Source organism: Bombina bombina, chromosome 12 (assembly GCF_027579735.1).
Source record: "Bombina bombina isolate aBomBom1 chromosome 12, aBomBom1.pri, whole genome shotgun sequence".
Lineage (NCBI taxonomy): Eukaryota > Metazoa > Chordata > Amphibia > Anura > Bombinatoridae > Bombina > Bombina bombina.
This window is the reverse complement of record NC_069510.1, coordinates 133,688,905-133,704,963: the sequence shown is the minus strand read 5'-3', so window position 1 is coordinate 133,704,963 and position 16,059 is coordinate 133,688,905. Positions and strand designations below refer to the sequence as shown.

The 16,059-nt window shown below is 45.3% G+C and overlaps 1 protein-coding gene across 2 annotated transcripts in view; it reads right to left on the bottom strand.

The window, feature by feature from the left end:
• The window catches only part of CDK5RAP2 (CDK5 regulatory subunit associated protein 2), a 538,634-nt gene that overhangs the window by 91,789 nt on the left and 430,786 nt on the right, over positions 1-16,059 (bottom strand). For both annotated transcript variants that reach the window (XM_053695716.1, XM_053695717.1), the window contains one exon: positions 15,889-16,002. In XM_053695716.1, the coding sequence (XP_053551691.1) occupies positions 15,889-16,002 (114 nt within the window). The remainder of the gene's footprint in view (positions 1-15,888; positions 16,003-16,059) is intronic.

The window sequence follows — 16,059 nt, the reverse complement described above, 5'->3', positions numbered from 1 at the left end:
TCAAAAGTATTACACTACATCTCCACCTTCCAAGGAGACTGCCACCCCCATGGAAATTGGTTTCACTAAGGGACCATTAACCTTAGAGGAAAGACACCGCAGACAGCAGAAGGATTTATGCATGTACTGCGCATCCCCAGCACACAAAGTGAAGGAATGCCCACTACTACAACGCCAAAAGAGAAGTAAGCTAAGAAATATTAACCATTGCTTAACTAATAAGATTGTGAATGCAGCTTACTGTACCATATCTCTCTTTTTACAGTGGGATCAGCGAGCTCTACAAACTGAAGCTATCATAGATTCGGGAGCTTACTCCAATTTCCTTGATTTATCACTTGCAAAAAGAAATAAAATACCACTAGTTGTAAAAGCAAATCCAGTCTCTATCCGTGTTATTGATGGTACTTTAGTCAACTCTGGTCCAGTAACACATCACACTATACCACTCAAGGTAACATTAGGTAAGGGCCATACTGAATACATCACCTTCGATATACTTCCATCTCCTCTTTTCTCAGTCGTATTAGGTCTCTCATGGCTCCAGAAACATCAACCTAATATCTCGTGGCACACTCTTAAAGTTGAATTGGATTCCCCATACTGTATGGAATCCTGTTATCCTCATCAACAACAGGTACTCCTTTCTCAAGATACTATACCATCGGAATATCATGATTATCTAGATGTATTCAGTAAGAAACAAGCAGAACACCTACCGCCACATCGGATATATGACTGCCCGATAGAGCTTTTACCTGGTTCTACCATACCCTATGGACATATTTATCCACTTTCACAACCCGAATTAGAGCACCTCAAGGATTACCTGGACGAAAACCTTAAAAAAGGTTTTATCAGACCTTCCACTTCCCCTGCAGGAGCAGGGATGTTCTTCGTAAGGAATAAGGACAAGTCCTTACGACCCATCATAGATTACAGGGAGCTGAATAAGAGGACAAGGAAGAACAGATACCCTCTCCCTCTTATTCCGGAGTTAGTGGAAAGACTAATCAAGGCAACCATCTACACAAAGCTCGATCTCAGGGGTGCCTACAACCTGGTCAGAATCAGGGAAGGCGATGAGTGGCTCACTGCCTTCAGGACTCGCTATGGGCTCTATGAATATTTGGTAATGCCATTCGGGCTCTGCAATGCCCCTGCCACGTTCCAATATTTCATTAATGATATCTTCAGAGATCTATTGGACGTGTGCCTCGTTATCTATTTGGATGATATCTTGATCTATTCAGACAATATCCAGGACCACCAGAAGCATGTGCGCTGGGTTTTGGATCGACTAAGAACCCATCAGCTGTACGCTAAGCCTGAAAAATGTTCTTTCCACACTCATGAAATTACATTCCTTGGTTACAATATATCCTCCGCAGGGATACGTATGGAAGATGGAAAAATAGAAGCCATTCAAAAGTGGCCTATTCCTACCAACAAAAAAGATGTACAACGTTTTCTTGGCTTTGCAAATTTCTACAGGAAATTTATTAAAGGTTTTTCCAACATAGTCAAACCCTTAACCAGTCTTACTGGTTCTCTGACACCTTTCAGATGGAATCCGCAGGCTCAACAAGCTTTTGATCTCCTCAAGAGATCCTTCACAACAGCTCCCATACTTCAGTTCCCAGATACCAAACTCCAATTCATCCTAGAGGTAGATGCTTCCGACTATGCCTTGGGGGCTATACTGTCACAACGGAAATCCCCAAATGATCCTATACATCCAGTTGCCTACTATTCTCGACTCATGACTCCTCCTGAACGGAACTATCCCGTGGGCGAAAAGGAACTACTAGTTATCAAGGCCTCATTGGAGCATTGGAGGCATCTACTGGAAGGGACTTCCTACCCTATTCTGATTTACACGGATCATCGAAATTTGGAATACCTCCAATCAAGCAAGACTCTATCCGCCCGCCAGCTACGTTGGAATCTGTTCTTTACCAGATTTCAGTTTCATATCACCTATCGTCCTGGCAAAAAGAACGGTAAGGCAGATTCTCTCTCCAGACATCTCCGACCTCCAGATCAAGTCATACCAGACCAACCCATCCTTCCTCCTGACCGGTTCTTAGGTGTTCTGAAGGATTCCTATCACTCCCTACGCTCTTGCCAACATAACGATACCACCTACCCAAAAGTTCTTCAGGAAGTGGATTCAAATGGTATTGCTCATGTACGTGGTAAAATATATATTCCACCCACTTACAGGAATGACATACTTCGTCAACATCATGAATCACCACTTGCAGGACATCCAGGTGTTGAGAGAACCATCGAACTCATCAAGAGAAATTATTGGTGGCCAAACTTACACCAAACTGTCCACCATTTCATCAAAACCTGTCAGATTTGTGCCGTTTCAAAATCTGACAGAGCTAAACCTTATGGGTCTTTGTTATCTCTTCCTATACCAGACCGTCCTTGGCATACCATTGGTATGGACTTTATAGTCGATCTCCCTCCTTCCAATCATTCCACCACCATAATGGTAGTAGTGGATATTTTTACGAAAATGGCTCATTTTATTCCGTACAAAAAGCTACCCACAGCATCTGAAACAGCAGCACTGTTCTTAACCCACGTAGTTCGTCTCCATGGGTTACCTTCCATAATTATTTCTGATAGAGGTACCCAATTTACCTCCAGGTTCTGGAAACAGCTATGCTCCGTGCTCAAGATAGAACATCGCTATAGCACTGCTTACCATCCCCAAACCAATGGGCAAACAGAACGGGTAAACCAGTGGATTGAACAATACATCAGATGCTATTGTGCACATCAGCAAGATGAATGGGTCTCTAATTTGCCGATGGCTGAATATTCCTACAACAACACGTTAAACAGTTCGACCAGAAGAACTCCATTCTTCGCAAACTATGGATACCATCCTACCTTCCACTTATTCCCTAGCCTCAATACCACATCACCTGTGATAGACGACACAGCCAATTCTATGTTAGAAGTCTTCTCCTTCCTAAAAGACAACATTAAAAATGCTCAAGAAACACAACAACGTTATTACAATCAAAAGAAACGGAAGCCCCCTGAGTACCAGATTGGCGACCTTGTTTGGCTCTCTACCCGACACTTAAAACTTAAGACCCCCAGTAGGAAATTCTCTCAGCTATTCATCAGACCCTATGAAGTGACCAAGGTCGTGAATCCCAATGCTGTGACGCTGAAATTGCCCCCAGAAATCCCTGTTCATCCAACTTTCCATGTTTCCTTGTTGAAACCTTACGTCCCGACTAGACTACAGACGACTACTTCCACGACTCCATCTATTGTAGTGGATGACACGGTTTATGAAGTATCTTCTGTCCTTGACTCTAGACGTTACCATGGCGAACTGCAGTACTTGATCCGCTGGAAGGGATTTTCCACGGATGAAGATTCTTGGGAGCCTTCCTCTAACATCAATGCTTCTCGTTTGATTGCTCGATTCCACAGACTTCATCCGCATAAGCCGGCTCCTTCTGCTGCTGGGCAGCAGTTTTGATGGGGGGATCTGTCAGAGTTGGCAACTATGCCTTTAAGGATAGGTTACTTAAGTCTGCTCCTCCCCCTTCCACCTGCCGATTAATGTTTAGTATACTGAGTTCTCAACTAGAGAAGACACCAAACTAAACCTCCAGGCTACAATCTAACTGAACTATTAGTTACCAAAATTGAAAGCTCATCTTACTGCAGGAGCTAATACTGAAATCACCTTGTTCCGCATCTACCTGCTGAGCCACTCTAGGCTAACAAATATCCTCCGGTTGCAACTGGTATCTATTACAGCCAGGCTTTCATTGTTGCAAACAGTGTCAGGACTTACTTTGTGCAGCCTCTCCTCTCAGTACTCCGGAGCTTCCGCGGTTGTCCGCATTTGCTACAAACACAGCCGAAGTCTTTCCAGCGTTCACACGCTGCCTGTCAGGTATTCCACCTCGCTGATTGGCGCTTCGCACCACACCCTCTGTCTGTGTCTACAGACGCTGCAGCGGCACCATCTCTCCCCTCTCAAGGCAATCACACTCTGGCTCCGGATTAAACAACTCACGCTTATTCACAGTGAGCTCATAGGCTACAACGTTAATATCTCCTGACTCAGCACAACTACACGCTATAGCTGTTTTACTCAATACCCTATCCTTGTTAATGGGCAATTAAGGACAGTGTCTACTACAATACAGTTCCTATTCTGAACTACATCACACCTACAGTCTTAATCATACAAGGAGACTATTCATAACGAACTTTATACTATAGACTTTCTTGCCTGTCTCCTGTAACAAGGATTACAAGAGCACCTCATAGGTTGTTACTACTGGGTAACGGATAACTAAGTGAATCTGCAGTTGTGATCTACTAATATTACATTGGGTAACCTTGTACACCCTAACATCCGCTGACCAAGACTTTAGCCAAAGCGCTCTGCGCGCCACAATTGCAAACCCTGAATTTTTCGCCGCTAATCTAGCTAATTGCAAAGCGGCATCTAAAATAAAAGAGTTAGCCAACTTAAGTGCGTGAACTCTGTCCATAACCTCCTCATATGGAGTCTCTCTACTGAGCGACTTTTCTAGTTCCTCGAACCAGAACCACGCTGCTGTAGTGACAGGAACAATGCACGAAATGGGTTGTAGAAGGTAACCTTGCTGTACAAAAATCTTTTTAAGCAAACCTTCCAATTTTTTATCCATAGGATCTTTGAAAGCACAACTATCTTCGATAGGAATAGTAGTGCGCTTGTTTAGAGTAGAAACTGCCCCCTCGACCTTAGGGACTGTCTGCCATAAGTCCTTTCTGGGGTCGACCATAGGAAATAATTTCTTAAATATAGGAGGGGGAACAAAAGGTATGCCGGGCTTCTCCCACTCCTTATTCACTATGTCCGCCACCCGCTTGGGTATAGGAAAAGCGTCGGGGTGCACCGGAACCTCTAGGAACTTGTCCATCTTGCATAATTTTTCTGGAATGACCAAGTTGTCACAATCATCCAGAGTAGATAACACCTCCTTAAGCAGTGCGCGGAGATGTTCTAATTTAAATTTAAATGTCACAACATCAGGTTCAGCCTGTTGAGAAATTTTTTCTGAATCTGAAATTTCCCCATCTGACAAAACCTCCCTCATGGCCCCTTCAGATTGGTGTGAGGGTATGACAGAACAATTATCATCAGCGCCCTCCTGCTCTTCAGTGTTTAAAACAGAGCAATCGCGCTTTCTCTGATATGCAGGCATTTTGGATAAAATATTTGCTATGGAGTTATCCATTACAGCCGTCAATTGTTGCATGGTAATAAGCATTGGCGCGCTAGAAGTACTAGGGGCCTCCTGCGTGGGCAAAACTGGCGTAGACACAGAAGGAGATGATGTAGAACCATGGCTACTCCCTTCATCTGAGGAATCATCTTGGGCAATTTCATTATTTGTGGCAGTACTGTCCTTACTTTGTTTGGACGCTATGGCACAATTATCACACAATTTTGAAGGGGGAGACACATTGGCTTTCATACATATAGAACATAGCTTATCTGAAGGCACAGACATGTTAAACAGGCTTAAACTTGTCAATAAAGCACAAAAACCGTTTTAAAACAAAACCGTTACTGTCTCTTTAAATTTTAAACAGAGCACACTTTATTACTGAATATGTGAAAATATATGAAGGAATTGTTCAAAATTTACCAAAATTTCACCACAGTGTCTTAAAGCATTAAAAGTATTGCACACCAATTTTCAGAAGCTTTAACCCTTAAAATAACGAAACCGGAGCCGGTTACAGATTTAACCCCTATACAGTCCCAGCTACAGCCTTTGCTGTGACTTTACCAAGCCCAGAGGGGAATAAGATACCAAATGACGCCTTCTAGGAACTTTTCCAACTACTCTCAGGTCCTCACACATGCATCTGCATGTCTTGTACTCAAAAACAACTGAGCAGTAAAGGCGCGAAAATGAGGCTCAGCCTACAACTGGGAAGGCCCTTCCTGACTGGAAAAGGTGTCTAACATAGTGCCTGACGTTAAAAAACGTTCCCCAAGTTTATAAGTGTGAATTATCAGCATAAACATGTATAAAATGTCCAAATAAAGCAATCGATTTAGCCCATAAAAGTGTCTACCAGTTTTATAGCCCATATTAAGCCCTTTATTCTGTTTGAGACTAAGAAAATGGCTTACCGGTCCCCATGAGGGGAAATGACAGCCTTCCAGCATTACACAGTCTTGTTAGAAATATGGCTAGTCATACCTTAAGCAGAAAAGTCTGCTAACTGTTTCCCCCAACTGAAGTTACTTCATCTCAACAGTCCTATGAGGAAACAGCAATCGATTTTAGTTACTGTCTGCTAAAATCATCTTCCTCTCACAAACAGAAATCTTCATCTTTTTCTGTTTCAGAGTAAATAGTACATACCAGCACTATTTTAATATAACAAACTCTTGATAGTACAACTAAACACCACATACTCTTAACCATCTCCGTGGAGATGTTGCCTGTGCAACGGCAAAGAGAATGACTGGGGTGGGCGGAGCCTAGGGGGGACTGTGTGGCCAGCTTTGCTGGGACTCTTTGCCATTTCCTGTTGGGGAAGAGATATTCCCACAAGTAAGGATGACGCCGTGGACCGGACACACCAATGTTGGAGAAATCAAGCGTTCAATCTCCAGGCAGTCAGTCTCAGAGAAATTAGATAGGGGGCCGTTCCTTCATGCTGTCTTAGAGGCAGCAGCAGGCTTTTTGGCCTGCTTGCCTTTGTTCCAGGACTGGTTAGGTTTCCAGGCCGTCTTGAACTGAGCAAAAGTTCCCTCTTGTTTTGTAGCAGAGGAAGTTGATGCTGCACTTGCCTTGAAGTTTCGAAAGGCACGAAAATTCGACTGTTTAGCCCTTGATTTGGACCTGTCCTGAGGAAGGGCATGACCTTTACCTCCAGTAATGTCAGCAATAATTTCCTTCAAACCAGGCCCGAATAGGGTCTGCCCCTTGAAGGGAATGTTAAGTAGTTTAGACTTTGAAGTCAAGTCAGCTGACCAAGATTTAAGCCATAGCGCCCTGCGCGCCTGGATGGCAAATCCAGAATTCTTAGCCGTTAGTTTAGTCAAATGAACAATGGCATCAGAAACAAAAGAATTAGCTAGCTTAAGTGCTCTACGCTTGTTAAGTATGTCATCCAATGGAGTCGCTACCTGTAAAGCCTCTTCCAGAGACTCAAACCAGAACGCCGCAGCAGCAGTGACAGAAGCAATGCATGCAAGGGGCTGCAGGATAAAACCTTGTTGAATAAACATTTTCTTAAGGTAACCCTCTAATTTTTTATCCATAGGATCTGAAAAAGCACAACTGTCCTCGACAGGGATAGCAGTACGCTTTGCTAAAGTAGAAACTGCTCCCTCCACCTTAGAGACCGCCTGCCATAAGTCCAGTGTGGTGGCGTCTATGGGAAACATTTTTCTAAAAATAGGAGGGGGGGGGGGGGGGGGAAACGACACACCGGGTCTATCCCACTCTTTATTAATAATTTCTGTAAACCTTTTAGGTATTGTAAAAACCTCAGTACACACCGGCACTGCAAAGTATTTATCCAATCTACACAATTTCTCTGGCACTGCAATTGTGTCACAGTCATTCAGAGCAGCTAAAACCTCCCTAAGCAGTACACGGAGGTTCTCAAGCTTAAATTTAAAAGTAGAAATATCCGAATCAGGTTTCCCTGAGTCAGAGATATCACCCACAGACTGAAGCTCTCCTTCCTCAGCTTCTGCATATTGTGAGGCAGTATCAGACATGGACCTTAAAGCGCCTGTATGCTCTGTATTACGCCTAACACCAGAGCTATCTCGCTTTCCTCTAAATTCAGGCAGCCTGGCTAATACCGCTGACAGTGTATTATCCATGACTGTCGCCATGTCTTGTAAAGTAATCGCTATGGGCGTCCTTGATGTACTTGGCGCCATTTGAGCGGGAGTCCCTTGAGCGGGAGTCAAAGGATCTGACACGTGGGGAGAGTTAGTTGGCATAACTTCCCCCTCGTCAGAATCCTCTGGTGATAAATTTTTTAAAGACAAAAGCTGATCTTTATTGTTTAAAGTGAAATCAATACATTTAGTACACATTCTCATATGGGGTTCCACCATGGCTTTTAAACATAATGAACAAGGAGTTTCCTCTATGTCAGACATGTTTACACAGACTAGCAATGAGACTAGCAAGCTTGGAAAACACTTTAAATCAAGTTAACAAGCAAATATAAAAAACGGTACTGTGCCTTTAAGAGAAACAAATTTTGTCAAAATTTGAAAAACAGTGAAAAAAGGCAGTAAATCAAATGAAATTTTTACAGTGTATGTAATAGGTTAGCAGAGCATTGCACCCACTTGATGATTTACCCCTTAATGCCAAAAACGGATCAAAAAAACAAAATAAACGTTTTTTAAACAGTCACAACAACTGCCACAGCTATACTGTGGCCCTACCTTCCTCAATAAACGACTTTTGAAGCCTTTAGAGCCCTTCAGAGATGTCAGGCAGCCTGGCTAATACCGCTGACAGTGTATTATCCATGACTGTCGCCATGTCTTGTAAAGTAATCGCTATGGGCGTCCTTGATGTACTTGGCGCCATTTGAGCGGGAGTCCCTTGAGCGGGAGTCAAAGGATCTGACACGTGGGGAGAGTTAGTCGGCATAACTTCCCCCTCGTCAGAATCCTCTGGTGATAAATTTTTTAAAGACAAAAGCTGATCTTTATTGTTTAAAGTGAAATCAATACATTTAGTACACATTCTCATATGGGGTTTCACCATGGCTTTTAAACATAATGAACAAGGAGTTTCCTCTATGTCAGACATGTTTACACAGACTAGCAATGAGACTAGCAAGCTTGGAAAACACTTTAAATCAAGTTAACAAGCAAAGATAAAAAACGGAAATTTTTACAGTGTATGTAATAGGTTAGCAGAGCATTGCACCCACTTGATGATTTACCCCTTAATGCCAAAAACGGATCAAAAAAACAAAATAAACGTTTTTTAAACAGTCACAACAACTGCCACAGCTATACTGTGGCCCTACCTTCCTCAATAAACTACTTTTGAAGCCTTTAGAGATGTCCTATAGCATGCAGGGGACTGCTGAGGGAAGCTGAATGTCTGTCTGTAATTTTAACTGCGCAAAAAAGCGCTAAAATAGGCCCCTCCCACTCATACTACAACAGTGGAAAGCCTCAGGAAACTGTTTCTAGGCAAAAATCAAGCCAGCCATGTGGAAAAAACTAGGCCCCAATAAGTTTTATCACCAAAGCATATATAAAAACGATTAAACATGCCAGCAAACGTTTCATATTGCCATTTATCTCTGATAGTATATATCTCTGATAGTAAGCCTGATACAAGTCACTATTAAATCACGGTATTTAGGCTTAACTTACATTAATCCGGTATCAGCAGCATTTTCTAGTCCCTAGAAAAACTTAAAACTGCACATACCTCATAGCAGGGTAACCTGCATGCCATTCTCCCTCTGAAGTTACCTCACTCCTCAGACATCTCTGAGAACAGCAGTGGATCTTAGTTACAAGCTGCTAAGATCATAGAAAACGCAGGCAGATTCTTCTTCTAAATACTGCCTGAGATAAAATAGTACAACTCCGGTACTATTTGAAAATAACAAACTTTTGATTGAAGAAAAAACTAACTATATTTTACCACTCTCCTCTTACTACCTCCATCTTTGTTGAGAGTTGCAAGAGAATGACTGGATATGGCAGTTAGGGGAGGAGCTATATAGCAGCTCTGCTGTGGGTGTCCTCTTGCAAATTCCTGTTGGGAAGGAGAATATCCCACAAGTAATGGATGATCCGTGGACTGGATACACCTTACAAGAGAATGAAGCTCAGCACATGAATGGTAATGACAATGCCTTTGGATGATCTACAAATTGCTGCATCAACTACAAGAACAAGATCATCTGCTTGATTATAATTGCATAAAAAGGTCACAAAATATATGGTGAATCAGAAGCTGATTAAATCTATGTTTGCCTTTTAGCTACAATATATGACAATGTTTGGATTGAAAGAAACATACCCTATAAGGACAGCTTGAAGTTGGGCTGGAGACCTAGATCAAACCAATCTCTAAGTGGTGCGACCATAATGTTTTCCCTACAATAAAGATGTATCCTTCATGCACCACATATGGAACATTGAGTTTGGAGGTGTTGCATCAGCTGGCTGAAGAGGAGATAAGACCACAATCTGCCTTGACAATGCAGAACAGCTGGAGAGCTGCAGTTAGGCTCAGGCAGAGTGATGACTGTCTTGTTTTACATGAGACAGGACAAGACAAATACTACAATGCATATTTAGGAGCTAAGCTTTAAGTCGACTTACAGTTATGGACTAAATAAGGCTCAAGCATCCTGTCTTTGCTAACTGCTGATGACAGAGATTTTACAAGTGTGCTTGATCATTAAATTGAGGGGTTTGTGCTTATGTTTAATATACCTAGATAAACCAAAGACTGTGGAATGTCTTGGGAGCACACAAGGCTTCTCACCAGCCCCCACCGAGGGGCAGAACTACCATTGGTGCGGTGGCACCAGGACCCAAGTGCTGGGGGGCCAATAGCAGCCAGTCTATAAATAGGTGTGTGCAAAATGTGTAAAATCCTAATACAGGAAAGCCTTTAATTAGTGCAGGTCCATCTATCAATCCTCAAAATCATTACACAAATTTTGCACCAGTGCCCTCTGTTGAATACGTCTGCTACTGCTCCGACCCAAACCAAGGAAGAATAGGATGAGTATTCTTCTGAAACAATAGCAACAGCACATAAATTTACCTTAGCAAAAAAAAAAAAAACATCTTTTAAAGGAAAATTGAAGTCAGAATGAATCTGACGATTGAGATAGAGCATGCAAATAAAAACAACTGTGTGACAGATACTGGCTACCCTGACTGGGTTGTTCCACCAAAAGGTCCTGCTTCCTCCCTGCAGCTGTATAGCTGGAAAGTGATTATAGCAAGTAGCCCACCTAAATAACCAGACAAGACCATGATTCAGGTGAAAACACAAACTGACTTTATTGGGAAAACCACACAGCTTATATACACATTCAGAGCCTTATCTGATCCCAAAATCTCCCGCCATTCCCGCCCCTCCAGACAATGCGGCGCCTCCATAGGAGCTATAGTCCCATAGATTCCCCACAGTACCTTGGTTTCGGGGTGAGCTCTCTGTACCCAGATGCCACAGTAAAAAAAAACATCATGATCTGTTACTGGGGACCGGAGTTACAGCCTGGTAAAGATATGGAGGCCTTCATACCCTAATGACAAATCTCAAAACAGGTTTCCAATGCCGGCCCAGAACATGTGCCCTCGCGCAAGTCACAGAGGGGCCTCTGGACTCTCCCATGAAAGGCATCTGCCTCTGGAGAGAAGGCAGGGTAGCTGGGGCTGCTGCAGCCCAAGGTTGGGGACCGGGGCAGACTGCCCTGCATTCCTGGGGTTCACAGGTGAAGGCTGTAGTCTCACTACCCCCCCCCCACTGGAAAATCCTCATGGATGGGGAAAGGGCAGAGATTAGCACCCACCTGCCCAGTTACCAGCTCCACTGCTGGATGGACCCAGCTACTATTCCAGGGCTGTCCCTCCCTGGCTCTGGGATGCATAACAGGGGCGGGCAGCTACTCAGCTGGGTTGACACAGGGCACCACCTCAGCCTCCTCCAGGACCACAGGGGCAAACTCCGGCCCTACAGTATCCACTGCTTCTTCAGTATAATCCAGTGGTGGCGGTGGAGGGCAGCGATCAATCTCCCTCTCAGGGCTCAGCTCAGGCCCTTCTGCTGTAGTGATGTCAGGGGTACCTTTGGTTGCCTCCACAGCCCCAGGAACCCCAATTCTGCACCAGGGTCCTCCACCTCTCAGAGTCTCTGGGAACTCGGGGAAACGGGGCAATACAGACCCCAAACTTCCTTACATTTTGGTGGTTGACCACTGCCGCTGGGGGGTAAGGCTGCTGACCTCCTTTGCTTTGATCACGCCAAGATGCTGGGGAGAGGGATCATCCAGCTCCTCTCCCTGGAAAGGGCTCTGCTGCTGGGGAGGGAGGTCGGCTACCTCCGCTCCCTGGAAATGGCTCTGCCGCTGGGGAGAGACCGGCTGTCTCCTCTCCTGGGAAGGGGTTTTGTCACTGGGGAGAGAAGTCGGCTACCTCCGCTCCCTGGGAATGGCTCTGCCACTGGGGAGAGAGACCGGCTGTCTCCCTGGAACTGGCTCTGCCACTGGGGAGAAAAACCAGCTGTCTCCTCTCCCTGGAACTGCCTCTGCCGCTGGGGAGAGAGACTGGCTGTCTCTTCTCCCTGGAAGGGGTTCTGTCGTTTGGGAGAGGGGTCGGCTACCTCCTCTCCCTGGAAACTGATCTGCCGCTGGGGAGGGAGGTCGGCTACCTCCGCTCCCTGGGAAGGGCTCTGCCGCTGGGGAGGGAGAACAGCTGTCTCCTCTCCCGTAAAGGGGCTCAGTCGCTGGGGAGAGAGGTCAGCTACCTCCTCTCCCGGGAAGGGGTGCTGTTGCTGGGGAGGGCGGTCGGCTACCTCCGCTCCCTGGGAATGGCTCTGCCACTAGGGAGAGAGACCGCCTGTCTCATCTCCCTGGAACTCATTCTGCCGCTGGGGAGAGAGACCAGCTGTCTCCTCTCCCGGGAACAGGTTCCGCCGCTGGGGAGAGAGGTCGGCTACCTCCTTTCCCTGGAGACTGATCTGCAGCTGGGGAGGGAGATCGGCTGTCTCCACTCCCTGAAAGGGGTTCTGCTGCTGGGGAGGGAGGTCGGCTGTCTCCACTCCCTCTAAATCATTCTGTTGCTGGGGAGAGAGAGCATCTGTCTCCTCTCCCTGGAACTCATTCTGCCGCACGGGAGAGTTCGGCTGTCTCCTCTCCCTGGAAACGGCTCTGCCGCTTGGGGATGAGATGATTTCTCCATCCCTTGAGCTCTCAACCAGCTGCAGGGTAGATGCATTTCTCCATCCCTTGAACCCTCAACCAGCTGCATCCCTCCATCCCATCTCGCCCTGTGCAGAAACAGGTTAGTTGAGATGGGCCAGTATTTGTTGCCTACGCCATAGGAGCTCTGCTTCTGTAGATGCGTGCAGAGGGGTAGAGCCCACAATCAAACGCCCCCATTGTCGTTCAGTCAGGCCTTCAGAGCTTTCGGCTATTGCCACCTGATAATCCCAGGCAAAGGGAGCCTCACTGGGTCTGCTTAGCCAAGTCTAGCAACTTTTTGTAGACCACTTCTAGCTCCCAATCCTGGACACTTATAAAATCAAGATCGGCTTGTAGCCAGGGTACCCCCGAGAGATTCAGCAATCTCTCTCGGTACTCACTAATGTCCTCCGATCTCCACTCCGCCTCACTCTCAAAGTCTGGGTCCTTGCCAGCTTTTCAAACAGCAATCTAGGGCCGCCGAAGCCAAAGCCCTCTTGGGGGGACGTCATTCTCCAGTCATGGCCGTGCTTTTATAACGTGCCATCGAAGGACCCTGTAGCCATCCTCCAGTCACATCTCTGCCTGGACCAGTCCATCTAGTGTAAATAGCCATTCCTCCCTGGACTGCTCTCCCAGGAAAGGCACTCGTAAGTCTATCTGGAACCAGTACCTTTCATCAGCAGTGGGGAGGACATTTCCATAACAGTCCGGTTATTGTTGAAGAGCCTCCCTCCATAGTTGCTGGTGGATAATGTTCCTCCATCTCAGCTCGTCCTGTTCAGAACCAGGACCGTCCAGCTGGGCCAGCGCCTCTTGTACTCTCCATAGGAACTCGGCTTCCATAGTTGCAGGCTACTGTCGCGCTTCTCCTCTGTCAGCAGGAACCGTGTGGTAGAAGCAGATCCCACTGCTGCCAGCCAATGTGACAGATACCGGCAACTCCGACTGGGTAGCTCCACCAAAAGGTCCTGCTCCCTCCCCGGAGCCTGCAGCTGTATAGCTGGAAAGTGATTATAGCAAGTAGCCCACTCAAATAAGCAGGCAAGACCAGTAATCAGGTGAAAATACGAACTGACTTTATTGAGAAAACCACACAGCTAATATTCACATTCAGAGCCTTATCTCTTCACAAGATATCCCGCCATTTCCGCCCCTCCAGACAGTCCAGCACCTCCATAGGAGCCACAGTCCCATAGAGTCCCCATAGTACCTAGGTCACGGTTTCTGGGTGATCCCAGGGGAACGGTGGTACTTCCAGGGTGTCGTCGGAAAGCTCTCTGTCCCAAAAAAGTGGCATGATCTGTTACTGGGGACCGGAGTTACAGCCTGGTAAAGATATGGAGGTGTCCAAAACCCCCGGCACCCGAGGGAGCTCCCCGTAAGCAATCACCCAGCCCTTGTCCATTAAAAGGTACAACAAATCCCCAAAAGAGCAGAGCTCTGGGACAAAGGGCCTCTGGAGCGACCTGGGGTAAAGGTTAGCGGGCATCCAGGGTAGTCCGGACAGCCAGTATTTCCAGTAGCCCAGCCAGTCAGAGAGGGGTCAGGCGGCATGGGATCAGCTCTTCCATGAGGAGGTACAAACCGTAAAACATGACACAGGAAGGGTTTGAGAGATCCTGTAAGCCATGAAAGGGCCAAAACTGGTATAATAATAAATGAGTCAGGTAGTATGGGGGTGGAGGTAGCTTTGGCAGTCTGGTATCCGTGACAAACTATACATCTGTTATAAAAGTATTCCTCTGTCTCTTGGTCTCCATTGTTGATAGTTAGCTGCTGTGAATCAGAGCATAGGCTCAGGAATGTGCACGTCCTGATAACTAGATGTATAATGTTTTTTACAAACAGAAGAATCATGTAACAGACACCTGCATGCTCCTCAGCATATCTAAATGTGGACACAAGGAAAAGAGTTCAACAAAGACCAAGAGAAAGGACGTAATTGTCATCACAGAAGTGGAAGCAAACAACAACTGAATAATTCCTAAACAGTCTGCTATATACTGTGTGAGGGAAGCAAAGTAAATGCCATTATCCTCACTGTCTTAAGGAGAGTAGCCAAACTGACACATGAAGGAACTGGTTTACCCATTATGTTAACTAGCTCACTATAACCCCTGCTGTGTCCCTCTGACACCACAGGACGGAACACAAATACAAAAGTGCTGGGAAAAATAACAAACTAACAAAAAACAAAGCCAAGCAATGCAGACAACAAGACTGAAAACTGACCTATATGACCCAAAAACAAAATGTATGCTTACCTAATAAATTAATTTGCTTTATGATGGTGAGAGGCCACGTGAGCTTCACATATGGCTATTCATTCTCTGGTGATGATCTTGTGGACTGTCACCATCCATTGGAGGAAATATAAAGCAACATATTGGGGCTAAATCTTAGAGAAGGTTTAACCCCTATAATGCAAGAAAAAAGTGGGTTGTGCAGAGATGCATTGATTGATGCATTAATCCGACATTAACATATGTCTGATTGTATAAATTATCTGTTGCTCCGATCTATTGGGGTGGGAGAGGATAGTAATCTGTAAGACCCTGGAGAGAACAAAGCCTCATATGTCAAGCTAGCATAAGGGATCCCAAATGGTATCATGTCACATAATGCATGGGTCAGTCGTGTGTGGTCACACTCTTCATGTGCTTAAAAATAAACACATACAAATCTCCAGCATGGAAGACACATAGCTACACCCTAAACCGACTTAGTTTAACATCTGCAGAAACAGAGTCAATGTCAGCTGGACCTTGAGACCCAGCATATATAACAACAAATAATCTGAATGTTACACTATGATCTACATCACACTACAATCACTACATAAAATGAGACTGTGTACCACAACAGTGATTTACAGAGATTTGGCCTGTCATGCGTTACCTCTTGATTCTTTTGCTAGCAGGAACTGGAAGGTTTCATTTTGCTTCCTCAGGTGATAAATCTCAGAAACCAACTCGCTGTACTGCTCTCCCTTGTTGACACTGTACCCTGAACCTACGGTTGGAAATAAGATTAGAAAGTCAAGAATGCAACATAGCTAATTTTGTATTA